Source organism: Oryzias latipes, chromosome 9 (genome assembly GCF_053564925.1).
Source record: "Oryzias latipes strain Hd-rR chromosome 9, Olatipes_Hd-rR_3.1".
NCBI lineage: Eukaryota > Metazoa > Chordata > Actinopteri > Beloniformes > Adrianichthyidae > Oryzias > Oryzias latipes.
In genome coordinates this window covers 24,339,800-24,362,953 of record NC_136245.1, presented here as the reverse complement: position 1 = coordinate 24,362,953, position 23,154 = coordinate 24,339,800, and the positions used below count along the sequence as shown (strand labels likewise).

General features: G+C 37.8%; 2 protein-coding genes across 2 annotated transcripts; both read right to left on the bottom strand.

Annotated features, from left to right (window-relative positions):
* Positions 1–898: 898 nt before the first annotated feature.
* LOC101170099 (kallikrein-8-like) lies at positions 899–2,234 on the bottom strand. Its single transcript, XM_004072247.5, has 5 exons — positions 2,149–2,234; positions 1,898–2,066; positions 1,509–1,789; positions 1,297–1,436; positions 899–1,220 (listed from the first exon to the last, which is right to left on the bottom strand). Exons 1-5 carry the CDS (start codon positions 2,183–2,185, stop codon positions 1,068–1,070), a joined length of 780 nt encoding a protein of 259 aa, XP_004072295.1. The 5' UTR covers positions 2,186–2,234; the 3' UTR covers positions 899–1,067.
* A 922-nt stretch (positions 2,235–3,156) lies between these two features.
* golm1 (golgi membrane protein 1) lies at positions 3,157–13,477 on the bottom strand. The gene is made up of 11 exons (XM_004072338.5): positions 13,338–13,477; positions 11,686–11,827; positions 10,387–10,566; positions 10,205–10,259; positions 10,016–10,118; positions 9,043–9,166; positions 7,837–7,978; positions 7,504–7,722; positions 7,204–7,368; positions 6,933–7,031; positions 3,157–5,043 (listed from the first exon to the last, which is right to left on the bottom strand). Exons 2-10 carry the CDS (start codon positions 11,818–11,820, stop codon positions 6,934–6,936), a joined length of 1,221 nt encoding a protein of 406 aa, XP_004072386.1. The 5' UTR covers positions 11,821–11,827; positions 13,338–13,477; the 3' UTR covers positions 3,157–5,043; position 6,933.
* Positions 13,478–23,154: the final 9,677 nt, after the last annotated feature.

Sequence of the window (23,154 nt, the reverse complement as noted above, 5' to 3'; positions counted from 1 at the left end):
ATTCTTTGTCAGCTGTTCAATGTTTGTTGTTTTGTTTGTTTGTTTTAATCCCTTTTTGTAATCTTTATCATATTTTTTGTCACCTGTGTTGTGTGTGTTCAAAAAAACAGTGTCTTAATTCTTTTAGGAACTGTCATGTAGCCTGTTTTTCAGAAATTCAAATAAGATCCATTTAACATCAGACTTTAAAACATTAAAAACACTATCCCTTAATCATTTGGATGCATTCATTTGATTGATTTATTTATATTATTACTAATTTTGTTTGGGAAATTTAGAAAAATGTATAAAAGCCTAAAAAAATCAGTGACAAATTATCATGTCAAAGTGTGTTTCAAGCTAGGATTAACTTCACTTGTAGTCACTTAAACTGTGTAATTATGATTATTTTTAAACATGTACCATTAAAAAGATTGGAATGCAGATAATTCTGGAAACAGGTTTCAGCAAATGTATTAATGTCTCCTCATTACTTAAGTCTTTGCTCAAAAAGACACAAAACCAAAATGAAAACAGCAGGAAACAAACATATCTTTCATTATAGAGCCTAATTAACCTGATTTTGTGTGCAAAAGAGGTTGCAAAAAGATACAAATCTGAAGGGACACCTTCTATTGGGTCTATGTTCAGCTAAATGTTTCTGTTTTATGTTAAATTATTATTAATTTTTTGTTCCATTGTGTCTGCCGCAACCTAATATAACATTAACCTTTTAAATACGTGGATGTAAATCCAAAAACATGTGTATTTTGCTTTATTAAGGATACACAGACAGTGGGGGTCCCCATTGTCAATTCTTATCGTGTGGGCTTTTTTCTGCCATGTGGAAGTCAAACCAACAACTTTCAATTGGTTGAACAGTTATGTAGATGTATCCATGCTTGTACAGCCAACACTCTGAGAAGCAGAATAATTTTATTTATGGAGAAATTGAAGAGTTGTACAGAAAACAGGTTAAAACCGGTTTGCTGAATTGTATTTTAGCGTAATGCTCTTTAGAGCCTAACAGGAATCTGTATTCTCTAAATTATCCAATTTGGCTGGTTATAATGATTATCAGGGATTTCTCAGGCTGACTCTTTTTTCATGGTGTCTTCGATCCACTGTTTGTAGTAGCAGATGTCCATCATCACTATGGGGTCGGCACACTTATCCACTGGATCGCTCACAATGATCCCGTATAAGAGTCCGTCATACTCCACAGCTGAGCCTGCATCTCCCTGAAAGATCAGAGATGTGGTCATTGTCACGGGAAAAGTGAAGAGAGTTCAAGATACAAGTGATCACTTTACTCACATGGCAGGCCTCCACACCAGGTTTGTGGGCACACATCGTGGTGGACTCATCACTTTGGTATTTACTGTCAGGTTTATCATTCTCACCACATGCTGAGATCTCTGTGCTTGCACACCTCACACTGCTTTCCAGTTTGTTACCTGGAAATTAGAGTTATTTTGAAAAAAGGGTGGAACAACCAACTTATTTCGGAGTTTGCGTTGCAGCCCCACCTGCTTTCTTGGATCCCATGCCTCCGATCTCCACTTTGCTTTTCAGCTCTGGCCTTTTACAATCCTGCGAAGGAAGGCTGATGACTGGAATTTTTCCTGGCATGTCCTCGTTCAATTTTATGAGCATAATGTCATGAGGTTTTCCGCTTTCATCTTTGAAGGTGAACTGCTGTTTGGGTTCGATTTGTTGCTCATACTTTTTGGAGTTTCCTTTCAGGAAAGAGAAAAATTTTGTACCGAGTGACACATCGTTGTTTAACCCAAGCTGCACTTTGACCTTTCTAGAAAAAATGGGAAAAAAAGAAGTAGGGTGAGATTAAAAAAATGAGCATTAGGAAATTTATTATTTTCTCTATTCTAAGTATGAAGCTTATAACAGTGTGATTTACTGTTCTGCACAGTGAGAAGCAGTGATGAGCCAGCGGGTGTTCAGCAGAGCCCCTCCACATACTTTCCCCCCCTGCACAGCCTGTATCTGGACATGGTACTGCCTGTCCTTCTTGCAAGCTGAGCTCCCAACAATCCTCTTTTCAATGCTTCCTGATACCACAACGGATGCTAAATGGGGAAAAAATGAAAACAACACACCTGTTAATTAAACATACCTGAATATTGCAGGCGGATTAGAATAAACGCCTACCTGAGAACAGCAGGACAAGGACAAAGCAAGGTGTCATGGTGGCTCCCTCCTACTGTATGTGAGTGTCCTAAACTCACGGTGCCTCACCTTTTTATAGTGAACATCAGAGTTAGGGGGATTTGTTTCATTGGCTGAGCTTTGAGGCTACATTTACATATATCTTTTATGGGGAGATATGCAGCAAGATGGAGATAACCAAATAAAAGAAGAAAAAAAGGAATGTTTCTCTCCAACATTACAGAATCACTGAACAGAAAAAGTCAGAACATAAATGTATTAGTTGATCTGTAAAGAAAAATAATATTTTAATATTCTTTTGAAAGGATTTTTATCAGTGGTCATATTGGTTTGATCTCACAAAAATAAAACTTTATTTTTGGCTACATTTGTGTCTAAGATAGAAATCCTCATAAAAAGTCTTCCGTGTTTTTTGTCCTAAAGTTCGTTTTTTTTGTACCTAACAGTAAATTCATGATTCTAATTGAGTATAAAAAACGAAATGATCACATTTATCACACGTTAAAAAAAAAGAACAATAAAAGCTCATCTTTGAAGGCATGTTTTTATGGCAAGATAACTGTAACGTTTTGAATGCTCTGACGATCCATTTGCTGAAAAATCAAATTCAGAGATAAATATACAAATGCCTCAAAGCAGCACTCGATAGTGTGGAGTTTTTACTACTCATTTGAATGGGAGTCGTTCCTCATTTGACTACATTTTTAAAAAAGAAATAAGGATGGACAGAATGCATTGTCTTAATGGATTCTGTAAGACAATTTCAAAAAAGCAGCTACGAGGAATTTTAACAAAGTTTATTTGATAAAGCAAAAAAATACAGTGCATATTTTTTTTAAAGGGAAAAAAATTAAATTTCTTTTTGACTTACTAATGAAAACTGTTGTAAATCAATTATCGCATCATTTTGCTATATATTTTTTCTTTTTTTTTCTTGTTATTTTGGACTCAGGAACATAAAACACTTACCAAATACCAAACTACAAACAGTTTCAATAAAAACAAGTTTTATTATTCATTGTCAACAAAGGCAATGATTAATTTCATCATACAGTTTCAAATAAAGACAGCATTGTGACAACAGTTATTTAGGGTCATTAAAATCATTACAGCTTTTTCAAACACAAAAATTCTGGTTTTAAAAATTGGCTTTTTATAGCTGGACACAAAGACGATTTAAGGACTTTCTTGTGAAAGACAATAAAAAATAAACACACATTTAACAAACCAATAAACCATCACTGTAAATCGCTAAAAAGGAGGCAGACGAACAATATTCAAGAATGTACAGATCAATAATAATGCTGACAGTCCATTCAACCTTTATCCTGTAGTTCTGACAAACCTAATTCATTCTAATGAACTATATTTATTATTCCTTCAACAGCATTTTGGATTTTAAATTATTTTAAATTACACTATAAATAGAAAAACAAGTACAGTTTCATCATATCAAGATGAAAAACTGCAACAAAATTAAAAAAAAAAAAAATCAGATCTTCAAGATGAACCTGCAGGAGCAAACAACCATCTGCTTCAGGTCACTCCTTCCAAACCTTTGATCAACACAGATGCATGGGAGCCAAACCTCCTACGATGCCTTACAGCCTCAACCAACCGCAAAGGAAGCTTCTAGATATGCAAATGATTATTCTAGGGAGTGTGGTAGATTATTTTAGAAATCATATCACTGTTATTATGTATATTTTAAAGTCCTGATGATCATATCTCATCTTTTTGTTAAAAAACACAGATGACAAATACTCTCCTGCAATATGTAAGCCTTTTGTTTTTCTTGTACCAAGTAAATTTTACTTTCACTTAAATGACCTGTAATGAATGCAGCTTTAGGCAGCACAGAGCAAAGCTACAGTAAAGTTTACTGGCTTTAAGCATGACAAAGCGTGATAGTGTTTTTCATTTGTGTAAATATCGCTCATCCCGCCTACTTTCATTATCTGAAATCCTCATATTTGAACATTAAAGTAGATGAGAGACACCATCAGCACTAACCTTAGACTTTTTCATTATTTAGTAACAACTAAAGACAAAAAAGGCAGGGATAAACAGAACTGCTAAGGCATACAGGAGCATGGAAGTTTTGAAGATTCTCAGCAGTTCCTTTCAATACATTCAAAACATGATCCCTGTCTTCATGTGAAAATCTGCTAATGTTTGTGCAGTTTTGTGGTGTGAAATACAGATAAGGGGAGCGTCAATACCCTGAAAATGAAGAGACACAATAGTCATTTAAAAGGCTGATGTTATTGCTTAAAGCAAGACATGAGCACAGGAAATGCTTTTGACATAAGTGACAAATACACCAAATTGCAGCATTTCAAAGATTATATTCAACACATCTAATTGGAATGCAATCCTCCCATTACCTTAGGCAGGTGATACATTTCCACCCCAAGGGGAAAAACCTGACACTGGAGGACGCTGATGAGTTTTACACTGCAGTGCCCTCTGCTGGTAGACTTGTGTCGGGCTGAATACCTCAAATCTTTGGAATCGGGGCAGAATTTCACACCCTGTAACGCTACGAGGGTCTGCACATACTGTAAAGTGCAGCTGTTATCAAGTAAACATAATAAATGTCAAGAAAGAATCCTCTGATTTTCAGGCATGCTGATGGATCTATTCTTCAAGCCAAATCATATCAAGTTTTCAGATGTCTTTATGCAGCTCAAACTACAGATAATGAGAAAATAATCCATGGATAGAGAAAACACATTCCAGAAAGCAATGAAAAATTGTATTCCACCAACAAGAGTCCATTCAACCAGACAGTTTAACTCCCAGGTTCCTTGCTGTTGCATCATCCTCAGTTGGATCTTTTTCTGTTGTGAAATGAAACATTTCTCCGCTGCGGCTCTGCAATTAAGAAGAAATGCATTGTGTCACTGAGTCCCACAGTAAAAGTGACAAACTGTTGGTGGATTTAAAAACCCCACTCCAATGAAAATTGTGTTTTTAGTGTTTTCAACATGTTCCAAGTTCACAGCTTAACTAAAACCGGTAACACATGGACACTTTTTTACTTAAACTTCTAGTGATCCTCTAGACATGGGGACTTTAATATCTGTACATTGCACAAGGTCAGAAAAGGTTGAGCTCTTAAAAAGTACATGTCTCCATATTGCATAAAATTGTGTTTTACATTAGATTTATTTAAAATGGTCATTCGAGGATGCCATCTGCTGACCTCACCTAGTATCTCTGTGGTTTGTTAAGTTTAGGAAATTTTAGCCCCTTACTGGCCAGACAACAACTAACATACTACCATATTCATTTCAGCCGTAAGGTACACCTAAAAGTTTCACAAAGCATTATGGGTGCTGTAGTCCAGAGCCTGGCAAAGTACTGTTACAATGTAATGAACTGAACAAAATATATACTGGTAGTTTTGCTTGTACGGTAGTATTGTAGTTATGGAGAATCAAGTTTGATTTATGTTTCGTGTTGAACTCTCTGCAAAGGCTGCTTAAATGCACATGAATAACAAGAAAAACAATTCATCGATCCAAGCTTTCATAAATCAATAATCGCAGTGAACACGGAAATTATGTTTTTGGTTGTTTTGCTATTTGTTTATATACCGCGAATTATATCGTTATCGCAATATTAATCACCAATATCGCATATCGCGAGTTTTCCTCATATCGTGCAGCCCTACTTCAATTCCACTCCAAATGACCCTCGTCTACACAGGAGGCGGAAAAACTAACATCAATGAGGTCCACCCACTTGGTCAAATGCATAAAGGGATTTATTTGTTAAATACTTCAAGCTGCCATTATATTGTTTTAGCACATTTAGGGTTACCATTTACTGAAATTTTCACTGACTATACATATCACACAGCTTGATATCGCGATAACGATAAATTTGCAATTTTGAGCAGCCCTAATTCTATAGGTATAATGGAATTTCCTACAGGATGGTTAATGCTAAGGCTTGGTTGACCTAAACAGACAATACTGACTAAATGAACAGCTTTAAATACTCACAGACATGACTTTTCCAAACTCTGTTTTAAAAGTAATCATTTGTGTTCTAAAACGCCTTTTTTCTTTGCTCAAATCTTTTGGAATGAAGTGTAATGCTATAGCGCGAGCTCCACCTAGTGGCCAAACTGAAATCTCTAGGAGAGGCAGAACATAATGATGAGCACATCTCCTTGGGGGAACCCATGTAACACTGTATGGTGTTACCAATCTCTTGGGTTTCACTACAAAATTTTAAAGTATGTGAACTATATTAGATTAATCTGAATATCTTCAAAACATATATAGATTATTATTTTATTTCTATGCAAATATGTCTAAATTTGTAAACCCTGTAAATTCTAAACTGAATTGAAAAATCAAGTCGATCCAGGTACTGGTGAATTCTGGGAATGATTGGTGATACCCAGTCCTAAACAACACAAGTGGCTACGAAATACACAGAACTTCCCAACAACCCCTCTCACAAATCACCTGCTTCTTGGCCCCTCTAGGCATTCTGGGTAGTGTAGTCATCATCGACCTTATGCATTACCGTGTTTTTCCTCCTCTTGCTTAGATTGCGCCTCATAATCTGGTGCACTTCTCAGTGTGAAAAATACATTACATCCTTATCTTGGAGATTTTTTATGCTTTTTACAGGCGATATATATGATTTAAACAGAATGTTTTATTCTCATATGTGTCAACTGTGAAAAATGGAAGTCTAAGAAAACTAAAAAACAATAAAACTCCCTGACGTGTTTCAGTGCATACCTCAGATTTGGGCAAGAGCAGCTTGTTTGTCTGCTTCAAACTCTCCCTCGTTTTCATCGTCTCCGTTGTAGTCGGCCGGATCTTCGTCCATGTCTTTGTCTAACAAAAAGTGAAAAGTGTCAACAAGCATGAGACAAACGTTCACGCTTTCAACAAATACATCCTTTTCCTCAGAGTGTCTTCCAACTGTATTACAAAGTAAGGGGTTTAAGCTGCAGTTGTGCTCTTGTTTGCTTTTTTTAAAAATGTAAATTGAGAAACAAACACATACCAAGGTTTTCAGTCAGCATACTCTGGTTTTCTTTCTCCATATCCACTCCATCCACTTCTTGCTCCTCTGCGTCATACTCGTCTTGTTCCTCAGGCCTCTGACCAACCGGACGATCCTCTGCCTTCTCCTGACTAATCAGCATGTTTTCCAGCCCTGGGTCGACTTCTAAGAAGCAAAATTTGCATTTTGTTGGAACTGTCCAGCAATGTAGATAAAAGTAAATCTGACACCTAACACTATGGGAGCATTAGTTTAAAGAAACCTTAATTGATGTTTTTCTTCATCCCGGGAGTTTTATACCTTCAATCTGGGCTTCCTCGTCATGAATGTTCATCACCTCCATTTTATTATTGTCAGACAGGCTTACAGGTTTAACCTCATCTGCCTCGGCCTTGTCCTTTGTGAGGTCTTCATTTTTTGACAGCTCTACTTCATTGAGTCCAGCAGCAGGCGGAACAGACTGTAAAGGCGCTGTCAGGAGGTTCTTGTCCTGCTGTCTGCTTAGTGAGGCATCAGAGCCTAAAAAACAAAAAGGTGGGGAAAAAAATGGTGACATTTCAAACTTCACGCTAAACTGCATTGAGTGCATTAAGACAAGTATACAACAAATTGAAAGTATTCTCCCTTGTATACCTCTGTCGGTGATAATTTCATTGGTTTGGAGCTCCAAAGTTGCATTGAGTTTGGGCTGAGAGATGATAGAAGTGTGGCTTTCAGCTTCTGGCACCAATACAACAGTTGAGTTTTCTTGCAGTTCTTCTTTAACTTTGTTTTCCTGCATTGCAAGGAAAATAAAATGTATTTCCTTTAAATTCAAAAGACAAAACAAGTAAGAAAATCTGCAAAAATCCTTGCTGAAGGATGGGGTATCACCTAATGTACAGAAGTTAAAATCTTTAAAAAATGCACCAACTTTTGAGATGCACAAAAGAAAAGCATTACCGTATTTTCCGGACTATAAGTCGCCCTTTTTTTCATAGCTTGGCAAGGGGTGCGACTTATACTCCGCAGCGACTTATATTAGAAATAAATTGAAATAAATACATTGTTAACCCTCCTGTTATGTTCATTTGTGAGGAACAGAGATGATGTTCCTGGGTCAATTTGATGTATGAGGTATGTTAAGTGTTAAGAGTATGTTAAGTGACTCAGAGAATCAGCAAACTTTTTTTTACAGTAAGATCTTGAAGGCTAACAACATAATATTCTATTTTCCAATGATTTCATAGATTCGGAAATGCAATAAAAGTGAAAACTGTTTCTACAAATACAGGATGAAAACAGAGTATTAGTTAGCCAATGATGCTTCATGAAAAGAATAAATAAATAAGTTTGAGAAAAAAATTACTGTGAAATTATGAGATAAACAGTCTGCTATGATTGTGTCATATAAGGTTGTGAAAGTTAAAATGCGACTTATAGTCCAGTGCGACTTATCTGTGTTTTTTTCTACTTTATAATGCATTTTTGGGCTGGTGCGACTTATACTCCGGTGCGACTTATAGTCCGGAAAATACGGTAGTTTATTAATTGGCATTAAACGTGTTGTAAAATTGCTACCAAACTATGCTTAAAAAAAAAAAAAAAAGTTAAGGGATTTTATCTGAGTTTATGTTTGATTCTAATTTCTGCAACTTTTTAAAATCTTATGACAAAACACATTCTGAGAAATTCCCCATATCTAAGCAGCACAGCTTAAAGCTTTTTTCAGCTAAGAGACTTCAACCCAATTTTTGAACGAGCATTTTGGGCTAACTTTATTCTGAGGCTCAACAGAAAATCTATTTGAAGTCATGAGGAGATGCAGTCTTACAATGTTACTCATGTAAACCAACTCACCGGTGAGATGCCCGCTTCAGGTGAGATGAGCTTCTCCATCCTCTTCTGGACTTCAAGCGTCGCCTTGGCCACTCGGTCGTCGCACAGCTCTTTCTGAGAAAGGACCTGGGACTGACAGTGAGCCCTGCAGACATGAACCCACACACCTGTGTTCACCTGGACTGAAGTGTGAAAGGGTGTAAAGGCTTAAGCAACTACTAGCAAAAGAGAGAAACAATGAGGCAGTTTTTCTGGAGAAAACGAACCCCAAAATATTAAACAAAAAAACTGCATGTTTTTAAAATTTAAAAAGTCTCTTAACTTAAATAATCATGACCGCTTTTTATTTTGTAAAGCATAGAATTAACATTTTTTAAAATAAAATATTAAAAATTAATAAAAATCTACACCTTGAATAACATTGATGAACATCTCTACACAGTTTGATGAAAAAAACGTTCGAGTTTTACAAATAGCACGACCTAAATTATGAAGACAGGAAATCAGAAAACAGGAAATCAGGTCTGTGGTAGTACGTGTGTTTTACTCTGTGTTTTATTTTTATTTTTCTTAAGTATTTTTCTCTTTCAGATGGAAAATGTCTCGTGTCTAAAATTTGTGCCAGAAAACTACTTTTCCCCTGAAATAAAGTTAAGATCCATTCAAGTCTCCATCCTGTCTGTCAGACGTTTGGGACATTTATGAAACAGGCGGGCGGAGTACAGGGGTCTTTTGTTCTGGAAATTCAATTGCAAGCTTTACTGTGTGAGCGAACGCAGCAGGAGATTGTGTAGACATAGTGTTCTGGAGGCCAAACACATCTACTTTCCATTTCGGTGAATACAAGTAATGATTATCTACATAACTAAACAAGTTCCTGCAGCATTTTCATTGTGTCTGTTTGCAGAGAGTATGAATGTTGTCAGACTGAACCATATGAAGTAAAAATAAAATACATGGAAAAGGCCTTCCGCGTAATATTTCTTCGGCTTACATGTCAAATGTGAGTTTTTTGTCCAGTGTTTCAACGTTGTCTTTGCAGTTTTGCAACTCCTTCTGGACCTTCCCCAAGTCATCATTTAACTGATTCAGTTGAACTATAGGACAGGAAAAAACAAGGTGGGATAGTATGTTAAAATAGGAAACAAAGAATGAGACAAGAAAAAAGTGGTTTCAAAGTTACCTTTGAGGTCCTCTATGGTTCTGGTACTGAAGGAAACATTCTGCTGCATTGTGGCCTAAAAGACACGATGGAGCGACATTACAGCAGTTTGACAGTTCAGGATCCTATTGTTGCTCGGATTCCAAACATTTTCCGAAGCCCTAGAATTCTCAGTTTCAGCTCAGAATGATGCTGGTGTTCACCTGCTCTTGGCTGCAGGTGGTCTGAACTCCCTCCAGCTTCTTCTTGTAAAAGTTTTCGATTTGAGCAATCTGGTCCTTCTGTCTCTGGATCTCCCCCTGGAACTGATTCTGCTTGATCTCTGCAGCTCCTCGCTCAGCTGCTCCGCGCCGCACATGGCCCTCCAACTCATACACCTTGTTCTGTGTGTGCAAAGATACGATTATTGTGAACTATCTGCTACATTTACATCATTCTTTAACAACTAAGTTACAGCATTTAACCATAGGAAGACATGGATGAAAAACCCAATATGTCTGGAAAAAGACAAAGATGTGACTTCCACCCATCATGTAAACATAACAGCATTGTGTTTAGTTTGTCTTCACCAATATTGCACAATGACAATGTATAGCCAGCCGGGCAAATCTATTTTTTTTAATCACAAAAATTAACATCCAAGAACTTGTAATGTCAAATTGGGCAGATTTATGTAGACGTCTGCCGATAAAACCTATACATATCAATGTGAATGGCTAAATAGTAGTCTGTTAAGCCAAACCGGAACAATCTCACACGCCATAAACTAATGTGTAAACTCTATAAATATCATTGCATAATTCCCTCATTTGTGCTCTGAAAAACCTTTCTGAAAGGGTTTTGCTGGCATCACATTTTAGATTTTGTGGCTACCTTCCATCATTTCAAGCATGTCATCTCTTTGACCATGCAATATAGGCTCATGTTATTTATTTTACAAACTTTTTATTTTTAATTACTAAATGAACTACACATAATCTTTGGTACACTATAAAAGCTTTATTCAGGGTGTTTTATTCAGTAGTTCCTGAAACGTAAAAACTTTTGGTTCACGGAAAGCCGATCCTCTGAAACCCTATACCTCGTTCTAGGTATTATTAACTTGTTAAACAAGTTTTACCAGGCTTTTTTTTTAGAATTGAGAAGAGAAGAGTACTTGCAATTGTCAACCATTCTCCCCTCATTTTCTTTTTATCAGCTCCCCTGAATTATTTCTAATAAATAAAATGTGACAAACGAAATTTCACCTTTTTTTTTTGTTTCCTGTAACTCCATTTAATTGCAAATGCCAGATGTCTACCATTGTTACATAGATTGTAAGCTCTAATGAAAAATAAAAATAAAAATCAGATGTTTCAAATGCACGCACACAAAAAAAAAAAAAACCCCCAAGTTGCTTCAGGCATTTGAACTCATCAGCTTGGGTAAGCAACCATCACATTTCACCACAATGCAGAAATATTTCCTTGTAATTGGATATATGAAAATGCAAGCCATCCCACCTGTAGCTCCAAGTTGCGTGAACTGGATACCCAGTAGTTAAAACCCAAAACTAAGATACAAGCAATAAGAGCAGCGATCATCAGAGGAGGAGATCTCCCTCCGCGTCGTCCATTCCCTAGTCCACCCATCGCCATCTACAAACTAAAGGAACATAAACATTAGTTATCATCAGCAACATACTACACATTTCTTAAACTTTCAAAGGTAGAAATGTACATTAGATCACTTGCGCAAAATGAGAGAGCCACTTCTTAGTGTGTCAACATAGTTACTAGAAAGAATTGCAGAAATTGTTCACAGGAAGCACAGATGGAAAGAAACCACAGAGATCACTTTAGTCACGTTAGAGCCCAGGGAAGTGTTGTTTATGAGTGACTTGGAAGGTTTTAGGACATCAATCTAACCCACATGTGTCAAACTCGAGGCCCGCGGGTCAAATGTGGCCCGCAAGAGCATAAAAGTTTTTAATTTCTTAGCATAAAAAAAACAAAAATTGGTGTGTATTTATTCATATCTAGGGGGAATCAGACTTGAAATATCTGATTGGGCAACTATGCATTCAGACTTAAACTGTCCATATAACCTAACCTGACAGAATCAAATTTAGAAGGATTTCTGCTAGAATAACAAGTAAACATGTTTTCTATGCAACTGTAATTGTCCCTTTAAAAATTTATAATAAGTAAATAAATGAGTTATTTAACATTAAAGAGTAGTTACGTTTATTTTTTATTGCATTTAGTTACATGTATAAGTTATATTTGGCCCTTTGAGGACAGCCCTCAGTGAAAAAGAGTTTGACACCCCTGATCTAACCCAACTAATTTACCAACACTTAAAAATAAACAATGTAAATAGTGAATTTGAAAAGATGTGTTGTGTGATAAGATCAAACACTTAATAAATGATGTGACAGAAACAGGTCATGGAGCTGCCTTGACCATCATTTGTGAAAACCTTGACGTCTTTGTCTGTGGTTCTTTCTCAACATTAGTAGCATTTGATTTTTACAACAGCAAAACGGAAACGTTGTGCAATTTTCACCACTGAGACTACAATCCAGACAAACTCTACTTAGACTAAAACAAGGAGAACATTTTAAAGAATGCAAAAAGAAAAAAAAACAAGGGAAGGAAATTTCAGTCAAGCAAAACCTGAACGTTAACGTTAACCTGCTCTAGTCCAAAAATAGGGAAAGAAAAATATAGTAGCCATGCAGTGTTTACATGAAGTTTAGTTAACGCGCACATGTGACACAATTAAAAGGTTTTTCTTATTTACATTAATAAACATATATACTTTATTACTGCAATTCCAATCAAAAATTACATTTAAAACAACAAACTAGAAATGCGTGATATTAAGTAGGAACTATTTTTAGCACCAAGCGCACATCGCAGGTCTTTGACAAAAATGTAACCCTCCAGAAATCAGAACTACTGCAAAGCAGGCCGAGCATCGCTAGCAACAAAGCTGCCTTTACTAGCTTTAGCCAACGTTAGCAAAGCAGACGCCCTCTGGGTCGATATGTAAAACTGGAATAACCAACAGATTTTATGTCTACTGGCTAAACTATACATATCTGGGAAGGTGGGAAACGGTCCTATTTTGAGAATATTTAGTAAAGTTGGATCTTGATAGTAATACAAACCTGATATATGGCAGCGTAGCGGCTGAGGAGGCGCTCCACCTCTGCTGCTCTGCTGAAGGTTCACGCGCCCACGCGACTCACTCAAGAACGCGCTTCCTGTTAAATACAGCCTGGAAAAAAAAGCATCAGATCAGCCCACCCCATCACAACACAAGTAACTTAATAGAACGTCATTTCCAGTACATTCATTCACTCTGTACATTTGGTTGACAATATTTCAGGCCATTTCCTTATTGGTTAATTTAACAGCTAGAATAATAATAATACATTTTAATTTGAAAGCACGTTTTAAAAAACTCAAGGACACTCACTGATTAAACACATAGATAAAGGCAAAATTCATTAAAATCACAAAGAATATACATTATAAGCAGTAATTTTATTATTATTAATTTAAAAAATATATATTTATTTAAATGGTATTTCCAAAAAATCTCGATTTGAAATCTGCCATGAAATTTCCTATTTGGAGCTGTGAGCACAATGCAATACAAATGTAGAATAATCTACAAAGTTTATCAGATAAACCACAGTTTAATGCTTGTAATAGCCTATATTAAGTTCCAACCTGATAAATGTGAATAAGTAGACCTATCACGGCAACCTTAAAAAAAGAGAGGCAAAAGAAACATAAAAAGGACAACAAAGCTGACGATTGATAACAGAGATCTTTAGTCGAAACAGGTAAAGGGCTGCAATACTAACTTTTAATTTGACTTTTTGAAATAAAAGTTTTGATCTAAACACTATCAGTAAAACCTGAAAAGATATTGAAAAGAAAAACTTTTCAAAGTATTTGCAGTTTAATTGAAATATAATAAATTGTACATCTTATCAAATCAAATCAAACTTTATTTATAAAGCACTTTTCATATAAAAATATAACACAAAGTGCTTTACATTAAAACAACAAAATATAAAAACAAGTAAGCATTAATAAATAAATAAATAAATAAATAAATAAATAATAGGGCCCCCCTCCCCGTACCTAGCCCCCCACGCCTTTCACACCTCCCACTCTCTAACTGATGGGAAATGACAATGAAAAATAGGCTGTAAAACATATGCTGAGCACAAAAACATGATGCGGGAAACGCTAGTAATTGGAACCTCCCCACCTGTGAACAGCCGCATAGACAGCCAAATGCAACATCACAGGCGGGGACCACTCCACCACAGCTAAGCGGTGATGCAGGTCCCCACCCAGAGCCACAGTGGCTAAACAGCAGCCGACCCAGAGGGAGGGGTTCCAGCTGAGGAAGCACCGGAAATAAAAATGTATAAAAATGAGAATCAAAAAGTAAACATATTGATAAAAACGATGAAACATTGAAATAAGGTAAATTAAAATAACACGTTAAAAATCAGGTTCAAGTTCATAAAACAAGATAAAATGGATAAAGAAATAAAATAAAAATAGAAAATACATATAGATTAATAACTGAATAAATAAATAAAAGTAGTAAAATAAATAAATAAAAAATAAAAATTAGCTAAAAGCCAGGTTAAAAAGATGGGTCTTGAGCCTTTTCTTAAAAGTATCAATGCTCTCTGCGGCTCTCAGGCTCTCTGGCAGACTGTTCCATAAGCGGGGACCATAGTGCTGAAATGCAGCTTCTCCATAGGTTTTAGTTTTTACAGTTGGAATGGTTAACAGACCAGTGCCAGAGGATCTCAGGGTCCACGGGGGTTCATATCTTACTAAAAGATCTGATAAATAAGAAGGCGCAAGACCGTTAAGACATTTAAAAACTGTTAAAAGTATCTTAAGATCAATCCTGAAGCATATGGGGAGCCAATGCAGGGATTTTAAAATTGGGGTGATGTGAGCCCGCCTCCTGGTCTCTGTAAGAACTCGTGCAGCAGAGTTCTGGAGAAGCTGAAGGTTCCTAATATTTGTTTTTGGAAGACCAGCAAGCAGGGCGTTACAGTAATCAATTTTACTCATGATAAAAGCATGCATTAGCATCTCCATATTAGCAAGAGAGAGTAGTGGGCGGACTCTAGCCAGATTTTTGAGATGATAAAAAACAGTTTTAACCACCTTAACCATCATCTTATCAGATGACCTTGTGAAATCTCACAAATGTGACCCTGTTTCTGATAGAGATTGTGATGACCTTGGTCTGATTAGAATGGGTTGTTTGAACACCAAAACAACAGAAAGCAAAATGAAAAAAATCATGATTAATGTCAAAAAGCTTTTTTTCCCCCCCAGATTTTCCACATTACCAACACATGCATCAAGTGGCAGGATGATGGAAACACGAATAAACTAAAACAGCTGCACTTTTTTACCATATCCCACCGTTTTATCAAGCAAAGCTGAAAAGCAAAATGTAAAAACTATAGTTCCGTGAAGAAAACACATGAGGTTCTTGTGTGGAATATGATGCTGAATTATTTGAGAGAGAGGGAACAGCTAACCATTTTAGATATGTAGCTGCAGTAGTGATGAGAAACCAATCGATGTGATGTAAAGAGTTAAAATTCAAAAGTTTTTCACAAAAGAGAAACAGAAAAGAGAAATGTAAAGCCATTTAATACCTAAAAGAGTCAACAATACTATTTTGGTTATGTTATATTGCATAGTCACTTCACTTGACATCCTTCTTAAATACAAAATTCATAAACTGCATCACATAGAGTTAACTGGTTAAATTAATAACAGACTGTAAATGTTAATTATTAGTGCTCTAATTCTATAGTCCACTGAAGCCAAAAAATAATGTTAGCAAAACTAGTAAGTTTTAAAACTACTTGTTTTTGTTTTGTATCAGGATCATAAAAGTCACAAGATACTGGGTTACTGATTCATTAGTCCATAGGACAACAGCGCATTTGTCGGCTGTGTGAGGATTCGTCGCATAATCTTTCAAATCAATCAAAATCAAGAGGTCCACAAGTCTTTTTTGTTCATGTGGCAAAAGGAAGAATCTATGTTGTGGTTGAAAAAAAAATATTAGTCACAAAAATCTAAAATACTGTAAAAAGAAATGATTGGAAAGTAGAAAAAAACAGGATTCCTTATCATGTATGAAGGAGCAACCATAAATACGGGTCATCGGCACAAAGTGGACCAAGCACATGGAAGCACACTGCTTCATGCTCCAGCAAAAAGTCAGCGTGTCCAAAAAAATCCAAACACAGATGTTCTACAAGATTTAGACAAACTGTCCAGTCTTCCACGACGCTCCGCTGACCCAGTGTTTCCATCCAAGCTGATCCAAAAATCTCCAAGGATCCTGTTAAGTCCCCTAGAAGGCAGTCCCACAACTCCATCTGATTTCTGAAGACACGCAGGTTAGATCCAGACAAACCCAATTAATGTGAATAATCTTCAGTAGCTGTTTATAGTTTTTCCATTTGAAATGAATTCATAATAAATGCAATGACATGTCTCAGTCTGCTCACTTTCTTGTGTCCTTTTTCCGTGCTCTGCTCTCCTGATTAGCCTGGTCTGAAGAGTTACAGTGTAAAACCCACTCACAAGTGCTTAGTGGGGCCATCTGTCAGTGTGTACTTTCACATCATCCGCCCTGCTTGCTCGGATTAGAGAAAGTCTGTGTCCAACCACACATGACAAAACTTCCTGCTCTGTTTCTGTACAATTTCTGTTTTGCTTCTTCTTTCTCTTTCGGCTTTTCCCATCAGGGGTCGCCACAGCGAATCATCGTTTTCCACCTCACTCTATCATGGACATCTTCTACCCTAACATTAGCCAACTTCATGTCCTCTGTTAAGACATCCATATATCTCCTCTTTGGCCGTCCTCTTGCCCTCCTGCCAGGCAGCTCCATCTCCAACATCGTTCTACCAATATATCCACTATCCCTCCTCTGAACATGTCCAAACCATCTCAGTCTGGCTTCTCTGACTTTGTCGCTAACACAGGCAACATGAGCTGTCCCTCTGATGTACTCGTTCCTTATCCTGTCTAACCTGGTCACTCCTAAGGAGAACCTCAACATCTTCATCTCCGCTACCTCCATCTCAGCCTCTTGTCTCTGTCTCACTGCTACCGTCTCTAACCCATAGAGCAGAGCTGGTCTCACCACTGCCTTGTACACATTTCCTTTGAGTCTTGCTGACACTCTTCTGTCACACAACACTTCTGACACTTTCCTCCACCCGCTCCAACCTGCCTGCACTCGCCTCTTCACCTCTTTTCCACACTCCCCATCACACTGAACTGTTGACCCCAAGTACTTAAACTCCTGCACCTTCTTCACCTCAGCCCCCTGTAACCTAACGCTTCTACCTTGATCCCTCTCGTTCAGACACATGTATTCTGTCTTACTACGACTGACCTTCATGCCTCTTCTTTCCAGAGCAAACCTCCACCTCTCTAGCTGTTCCTCCACCTGCTCTCTACTCTCACTGCAAATTACAATGTCATCCGCAAACATCATTGTCCAGGGAGATTCCTGTCTTACCCCGTCTGTCAGCCTGTCCATCAGCATAGCAAACAAAAAAGGACTCAAAGCTGATCCTTGGTGTAGTCCCACCTCCACCTTGAACTCCTCTGTCTGACCTACAGCACATCTCACCACCGTCATACTTCTCTCATACATGTCCTGAACTACTCTGACATACTTCTCTGCCACTCCAGACGACCTCATACAGTACCACAGCTCCTCCCTCGGCACCCTGTCATACGCCTTCCCTAAATCTACGAACACACAATGCAGCTCCTTCTGACCATCTCTGTACTTTTCCATCAACATTCTCAAAGCAAAAATGGCATCAGTGGTGCTCTTACGGGGCATGAAACCATACTGCTGCTCACAAATCTCCACCTTCTTCCTGGCTAAGCCTGGCTTCCACTACTCTTTCCCACAGCTTCATTGTGTGGCTCATCAACTTTATTCCTCTATAGTTGCTGCAGTTCTGCGTGTCACCCTTGTTCTTAAAGATCGGGACCAGAACGCTTCTCCTCCATTCCTCAGGCATCTTCTCACTCTCTAAAATCCTATTGAACAACCTCGTTAGAAATTCCACTGCTGTCTCTCCTAAGCACTTCCATACCTCCACAGGTACGTCATAAGGACCAACGGCCTTTCCGCTCTTCATCCTTTTCAGAGCCTTCCTAACCTCATCCTTTCCAATCTCTGCTACTTCCTGCTCCACAACAACCACTCTTCCTCCCTTCTTTCCCTGTCATTATCCACGTTCATCAGCTCCTCAAAATACTCCTTCCGTCTTTTCTGTACACTCTCCTGGGTTGTTAGCACCTTTCCATCTCTGTCCTTAATCACCCTTATCTGTTGCACGTCCTTCCCATCTCTGTCTCTCTGTCTGGCTAGCCTGTACAAGTCCTTCTCTCCTTCCTTTGTGTCTAACCTGTCATATAGCTCATCGTAAGCTTTCTGTTTGGCCTTTACCACCTCTCTCTTCACTCTACGCTGCGCTTCCTTGTACTCCTGTCTACCTTCCTCAGTCCTTTCTACATCCCACTTCCTTTTAGCCAACCTCTTCCTCTGGACGCAGTCCTGTACTTCCTCATTCCACCACCAAGTGTCTTTACCGTCTTTCCTCTTTCAAGATGACACACCTAGCACCTTCCTACCTGTTTCCCTGATAATCTCTGCTGTAGTTTCCCAGTCATCTGGAAGCTCATCCTGACCACCCAGGACCTGTCTCAACTTCTGCCTAAATTCCTCACAAGTTTCTTCATTCTGTAGCTTCCACCACTTGGTCTTCTTTTCTGTTTTCCCTCTCTTCTTCTTCCTGACCTCCAGAGTCATCTTACACACCACCACTTCTAACTCACAGCCAACCTGTGGCGCATACCCACTGACTACATTCACCATCAACCCTTCAATTTCTAACTTTAGGCCCATCATCCTGTCTGAGACTCTTTTCACCTCTAGAACACTGTTTACAAACTCCCCCTTCAGAATCACTCCTACCCCGTTTCTCTTCCTATCAACACCATGATAGAACAGTTTGTATCGTCCTCCAATACTACGTGCCTTGCTGCCCTTCCACCTTGTCTCCTGCACACAGAGTACATCTACCTTCCTTCTCTCCATCATGTCTGCCAGCTCTCTGCCTTTCCCTGTCATTGTGCCAACGTTAAGAGTCCCTATTCTCAAACCTATGTTCCTGCCTTTACCCTTCTCTCTCTGGCCACGGACCCTTCTGCCTCCCCTCTTTCTTCGACCAACAGTAGTCAAATTTCCACCGACACCCTGTAGGTTAACAGCATCGGTGGCGGTCGTTGTTAACCCGGGCCTCGACCGATCCGGTATGTCTAAAGTTTAAACAATTTCTGTTTTGCTTAACTATCCTAAATAAAATTTGGTCTTATTTTTTATTTTACAGTTTGGTTTTCTGATACTATTTCCTTTAAACGTATAAAGTCAAGATTAATTTTCAACTGGGTTATTATTTCATTCTAAATTCTAAAAGGGTCTGGACAGTGAGTCTGTTTATTAAAGTCCAATGCATTAAAATGAGAATTAGCTGCAATGGTAAATGTAATACACCTATTATAATTAGAAACAAAACAAGCAGGAAGTCCCTAATTATTTTTTCTTCTGAAATCTATGAGTTTTCCTTTCTAATCCAAAAAACAAAACAAAATAAAAGATAGTACGGTAGACAAAATTTAAAAAAAAAGTACATTTTATTTCAAAGTATGTAATAACCGTGTGGTAGTTTGTCCCTGAACAATACAGATGTCCTGAGTTCCTGAATCAATTTTTTTACTTAGTAGACATTTACAGTAGGAAATGTGCTTCCACATGTTCCAGTTGTCACCACCAGATGAGGGTAAAGGGTTTCTGAGTTCCTTGGTAAGCTCCAGTTGTCACAAATCTTTAGGAACATTTTTGGCAGTTCCAGAAACAAAACAAAAGCAACAACGAAAATACTTTAACTAGGTTTTTGCTCATTATTTTTTACTTAAATTCGTTTATGAAAAAAACATAACCAACATCAGGGTTTTTTTTAGTGCTAAAACATCTATGATCCTTTTTTGTTAAAAATATATCTGTCAGAAATTCCTATCTACCTTTTCAAACAGAACATACAGTGGTTATATTATTTGTGTTTGTTATTAATGCTATATGCAACTGAAACCCACGGAGATCAAGCTACAACAATATGATATTCTGTTCTCTTTTCAGTGCTGCTGCTTGATGTTGTTTGTAGTCTGACTTTTGTAATTTAAGGTGGACCTTTGAGGACAGTTTTTTCAAAACATAAAAAAAGGGAGTCATGTTTGAATCTTTGAGAACTCATGACACATCTTCCCCAAAGATGCTCTCAGGTTACCCGTCACTCCCTTTGGCACAGAATAGTATCATTTGGGAAAATTTCAATCCAGTGGAAGTTGTGTGATGTTCTTTTAAAAATAAAAAAGTTTTATGGGTTCTAGTAAAATTACAATCGATTTTGGGTTGTGTTTGTTTTGTTTGAACTTTATTTAATCATTTTATTTTTTTAACAACAAAACATTTTGTGCTGTTTTTACATTATACTTAATAAATAAACCCAATTTTTATTTACTGAAAGGTAAGATTTTTTCATGATAAGGATGCTTCTCTTTTTGATGTATGAATTTTTGTGTTAAATGCTTTTTCAAGGCAGTTTAATAGACAGTTAATTCCTGCATTGTTTTCTCAGTAATATCATGTCAATCTTCTTCCACTTTCGGCTTCGCCCATCAGGGGTCGCCACAGCGAACAAGTCGCATGGTAAATCTGGCAATGTTTTACGCCGGATGCCCTTCCTGACGCAACCTTCTCAAACTGGGCTTGGAACCGGCAGAGGTAGAGAAGGGAACAGGGAGCAGCCCGGAGTCGAACCCTGGTTTCACGGACGGAAGGTGCCGCAAACCAGCAAGAGCTAAACTGGCTCCCAGTAATATCATGTCAATAATAGATAAAAACATTAAATATGTTTTAGGCTAAACTTTGTCAAACTCTTTCTGTTTTCTCAACATAGCCTCATACCTAACCAGGGTTGACAGGACCAAATCAACGCATGAGTAAGGTAATAATAATAATAATAATAATCTATATTTGTATAGCACCTTTTAAGATAAAAAACACAAAGTGCTTCACGGTAAAACACAGAATATAAAAAAAAAATTATGAAAAAACTATTTTAAAAAGATAGGTTTTTAGCTGCTTTTTAAAAGAAAACAATGAGTCTGCAGATCTGAGGCCGAGAGGAAGGGAGTTCCAGAGGGATGGAGCCACTGCTGCAAAGGCTCTGTCACCCTTAGTTTTTACCGGGTTCTCTTAACAACCAGCAGGCCCTGGTCACATGATCACAAGGACCTCAGGAAAGAGACTGAGTGCAGCTTTTCATAGACAGTAATTTGTCAAATGGAGATGTTAGTCAAAAGGGTTGGACCTGTCCACAGGAACACTCATGCATACACTCAGATACCTGTTGGCTCCAAAAACCTTCAAATTTTTTCTTTTTCTTTTTTACATCGAGTTCTCACAATGTTTTTTTTTTAGGTAATAACATGAACCCAGTGGGTTTGATGCTGTTCATACAGGTTTATCATGGAATGTACAAAAGTAAATAATAAAAAAATATTACTGAAATATTCTAAAGTTAAGCAAAAAGCCCACAACATATTTATGATCTCAGACTGAAGTGAATCCTTAGAAAGAGTTCAGTATGTTGGCTTGTTCTTGATCCAAATGCAATCCTTGAGGAAGCAAACAAATGGAACAAAGGTTTAAAAGACGAGAGTTCTTAGAAAACACATGCAAATACCATGATAAAAAACAAACAAAACAAAAAAAAAACACCAACTGTTGGAAGGAACAAAGTACCCATGGACTTTTTGAACTTATTTTAACAGCAAATGTTATTTTACAAGAAGTTGGAAGTGCTTGGATTCATGTTCTTTTGCAGAGGGCAATAAAAGCTCAGGAACTGTCTATCTGATGAAGATTGACCCTGAAAATATATACATTTTTAATTGTAAGACCTTAAATACCAAAAAGATGCTTAAAATGAGCCTGAAAGTTATTTTTTGTTTTTGTTTACCTATGATACTACATTCTTACATAAAAAAGGGTCAAACATCATAAGTCCGATCTATGATGCTTGTTGCTTCTTTGAAAAAGAGACCAACAGACTCTTTAAGATGTGTCACGGTGCCTCTGGCAGCTCTCCTCCCCCTCCCCTTTCTGCTCTGTTCCTGACGTGACCAGCTGTAACCACTCACCTCATCAGCCTGCAGCCCTCTTAAGAAGTTCCAGTTCCAGTATTCGTTCGTTGTTCCTCTATGGTGCATAGTCTGGTCGCCTCATGCAGCTTGTTCATGCCTGTCTACCTCTCGCTAATCTTCTCCTTACACCTCACCTACAGGAAAAGAAATCCACGAGTGCTCACCTGGTTACCGTCAACATTCCATGCTCCTCGTCTTCGCCTCCGATCCAGTTCAAGCCAAGCTCTCCTGATCTGCTGCTGCCGAATTTACCATCTGAACTCGGCTATCAAGTTTGCCACTGAACTCTCTGGCTGTAAATTAAATCATCTTACTTACCTTACGTTCTCCTGGGTTTTCTTTCGGGTTCCAGGATCTGGGTCTGCCAAGTCAAGTGATATCATGACAAGATGAGACCCCAACCGAGAACTGGTTTGGGATGTGAAGAATTCAACATGCAAGTGACCAGGAACACCAACGTGGACAAAAATGACTTTGGTCATCTATTGACTACATCATGACTGTCGACGTGCAAGATTAAGGAGTTCCAATGATCTCTTGTATGCGGCCAATGTCCCAACTGGGGGTAACAGGCGAAACAAGAATGATTTCAGGAAAAGTTTCAACTGACCAAAG

What these genes read in the sequence shown, in the direction of transcription:
- LOC101170099 (XM_004072247.5), bottom strand. Translation starts at nt 2,185, where the DNA reads ATGACACCTTGCTTTGTCCTTGTCCTGCTGTTCTCAG. An exon ending in CATGGGATCCAAGAAAGCAG is followed by an intron (nt 1,437 to 1,508) that starts GTGGGGCTGCAA and finishes TCTAATTTCCAG; the next exon opens with GTAACAAACTGGAAAGCAGT. An exon ending in CTGGTGTGGAGGCCTGCCAT is followed by an intron (nt 1,221 to 1,296) that starts GTGAGTAAAGTG and finishes CTGATCTTTCAG; the next exon opens with GGAGATGCAGGCTCAGCTGT.
- golm1 (XM_004072338.5), bottom strand. Translation starts at nt 11,820, where the DNA reads ATGGCGATGGGTGGACTAGGGAATGGACGACGCGGAGGGAGATCTCCT. An exon ending in CACGCAACTTGGAGCTACAG is followed by an intron (nt 10,567 to 11,685) that starts GTGGGATGGCTT and finishes TTGCACACACAG; the next exon opens with AACAAGGTGTATGAGTTGGA. An exon ending in AAAAAACTCACATTTGACAT is followed by an intron (nt 9,167 to 10,015) that starts GTAAGCCGAAGA and finishes TCATGTCTGCAG; the next exon opens with GGCTCACTGTCAGTCCCAGG.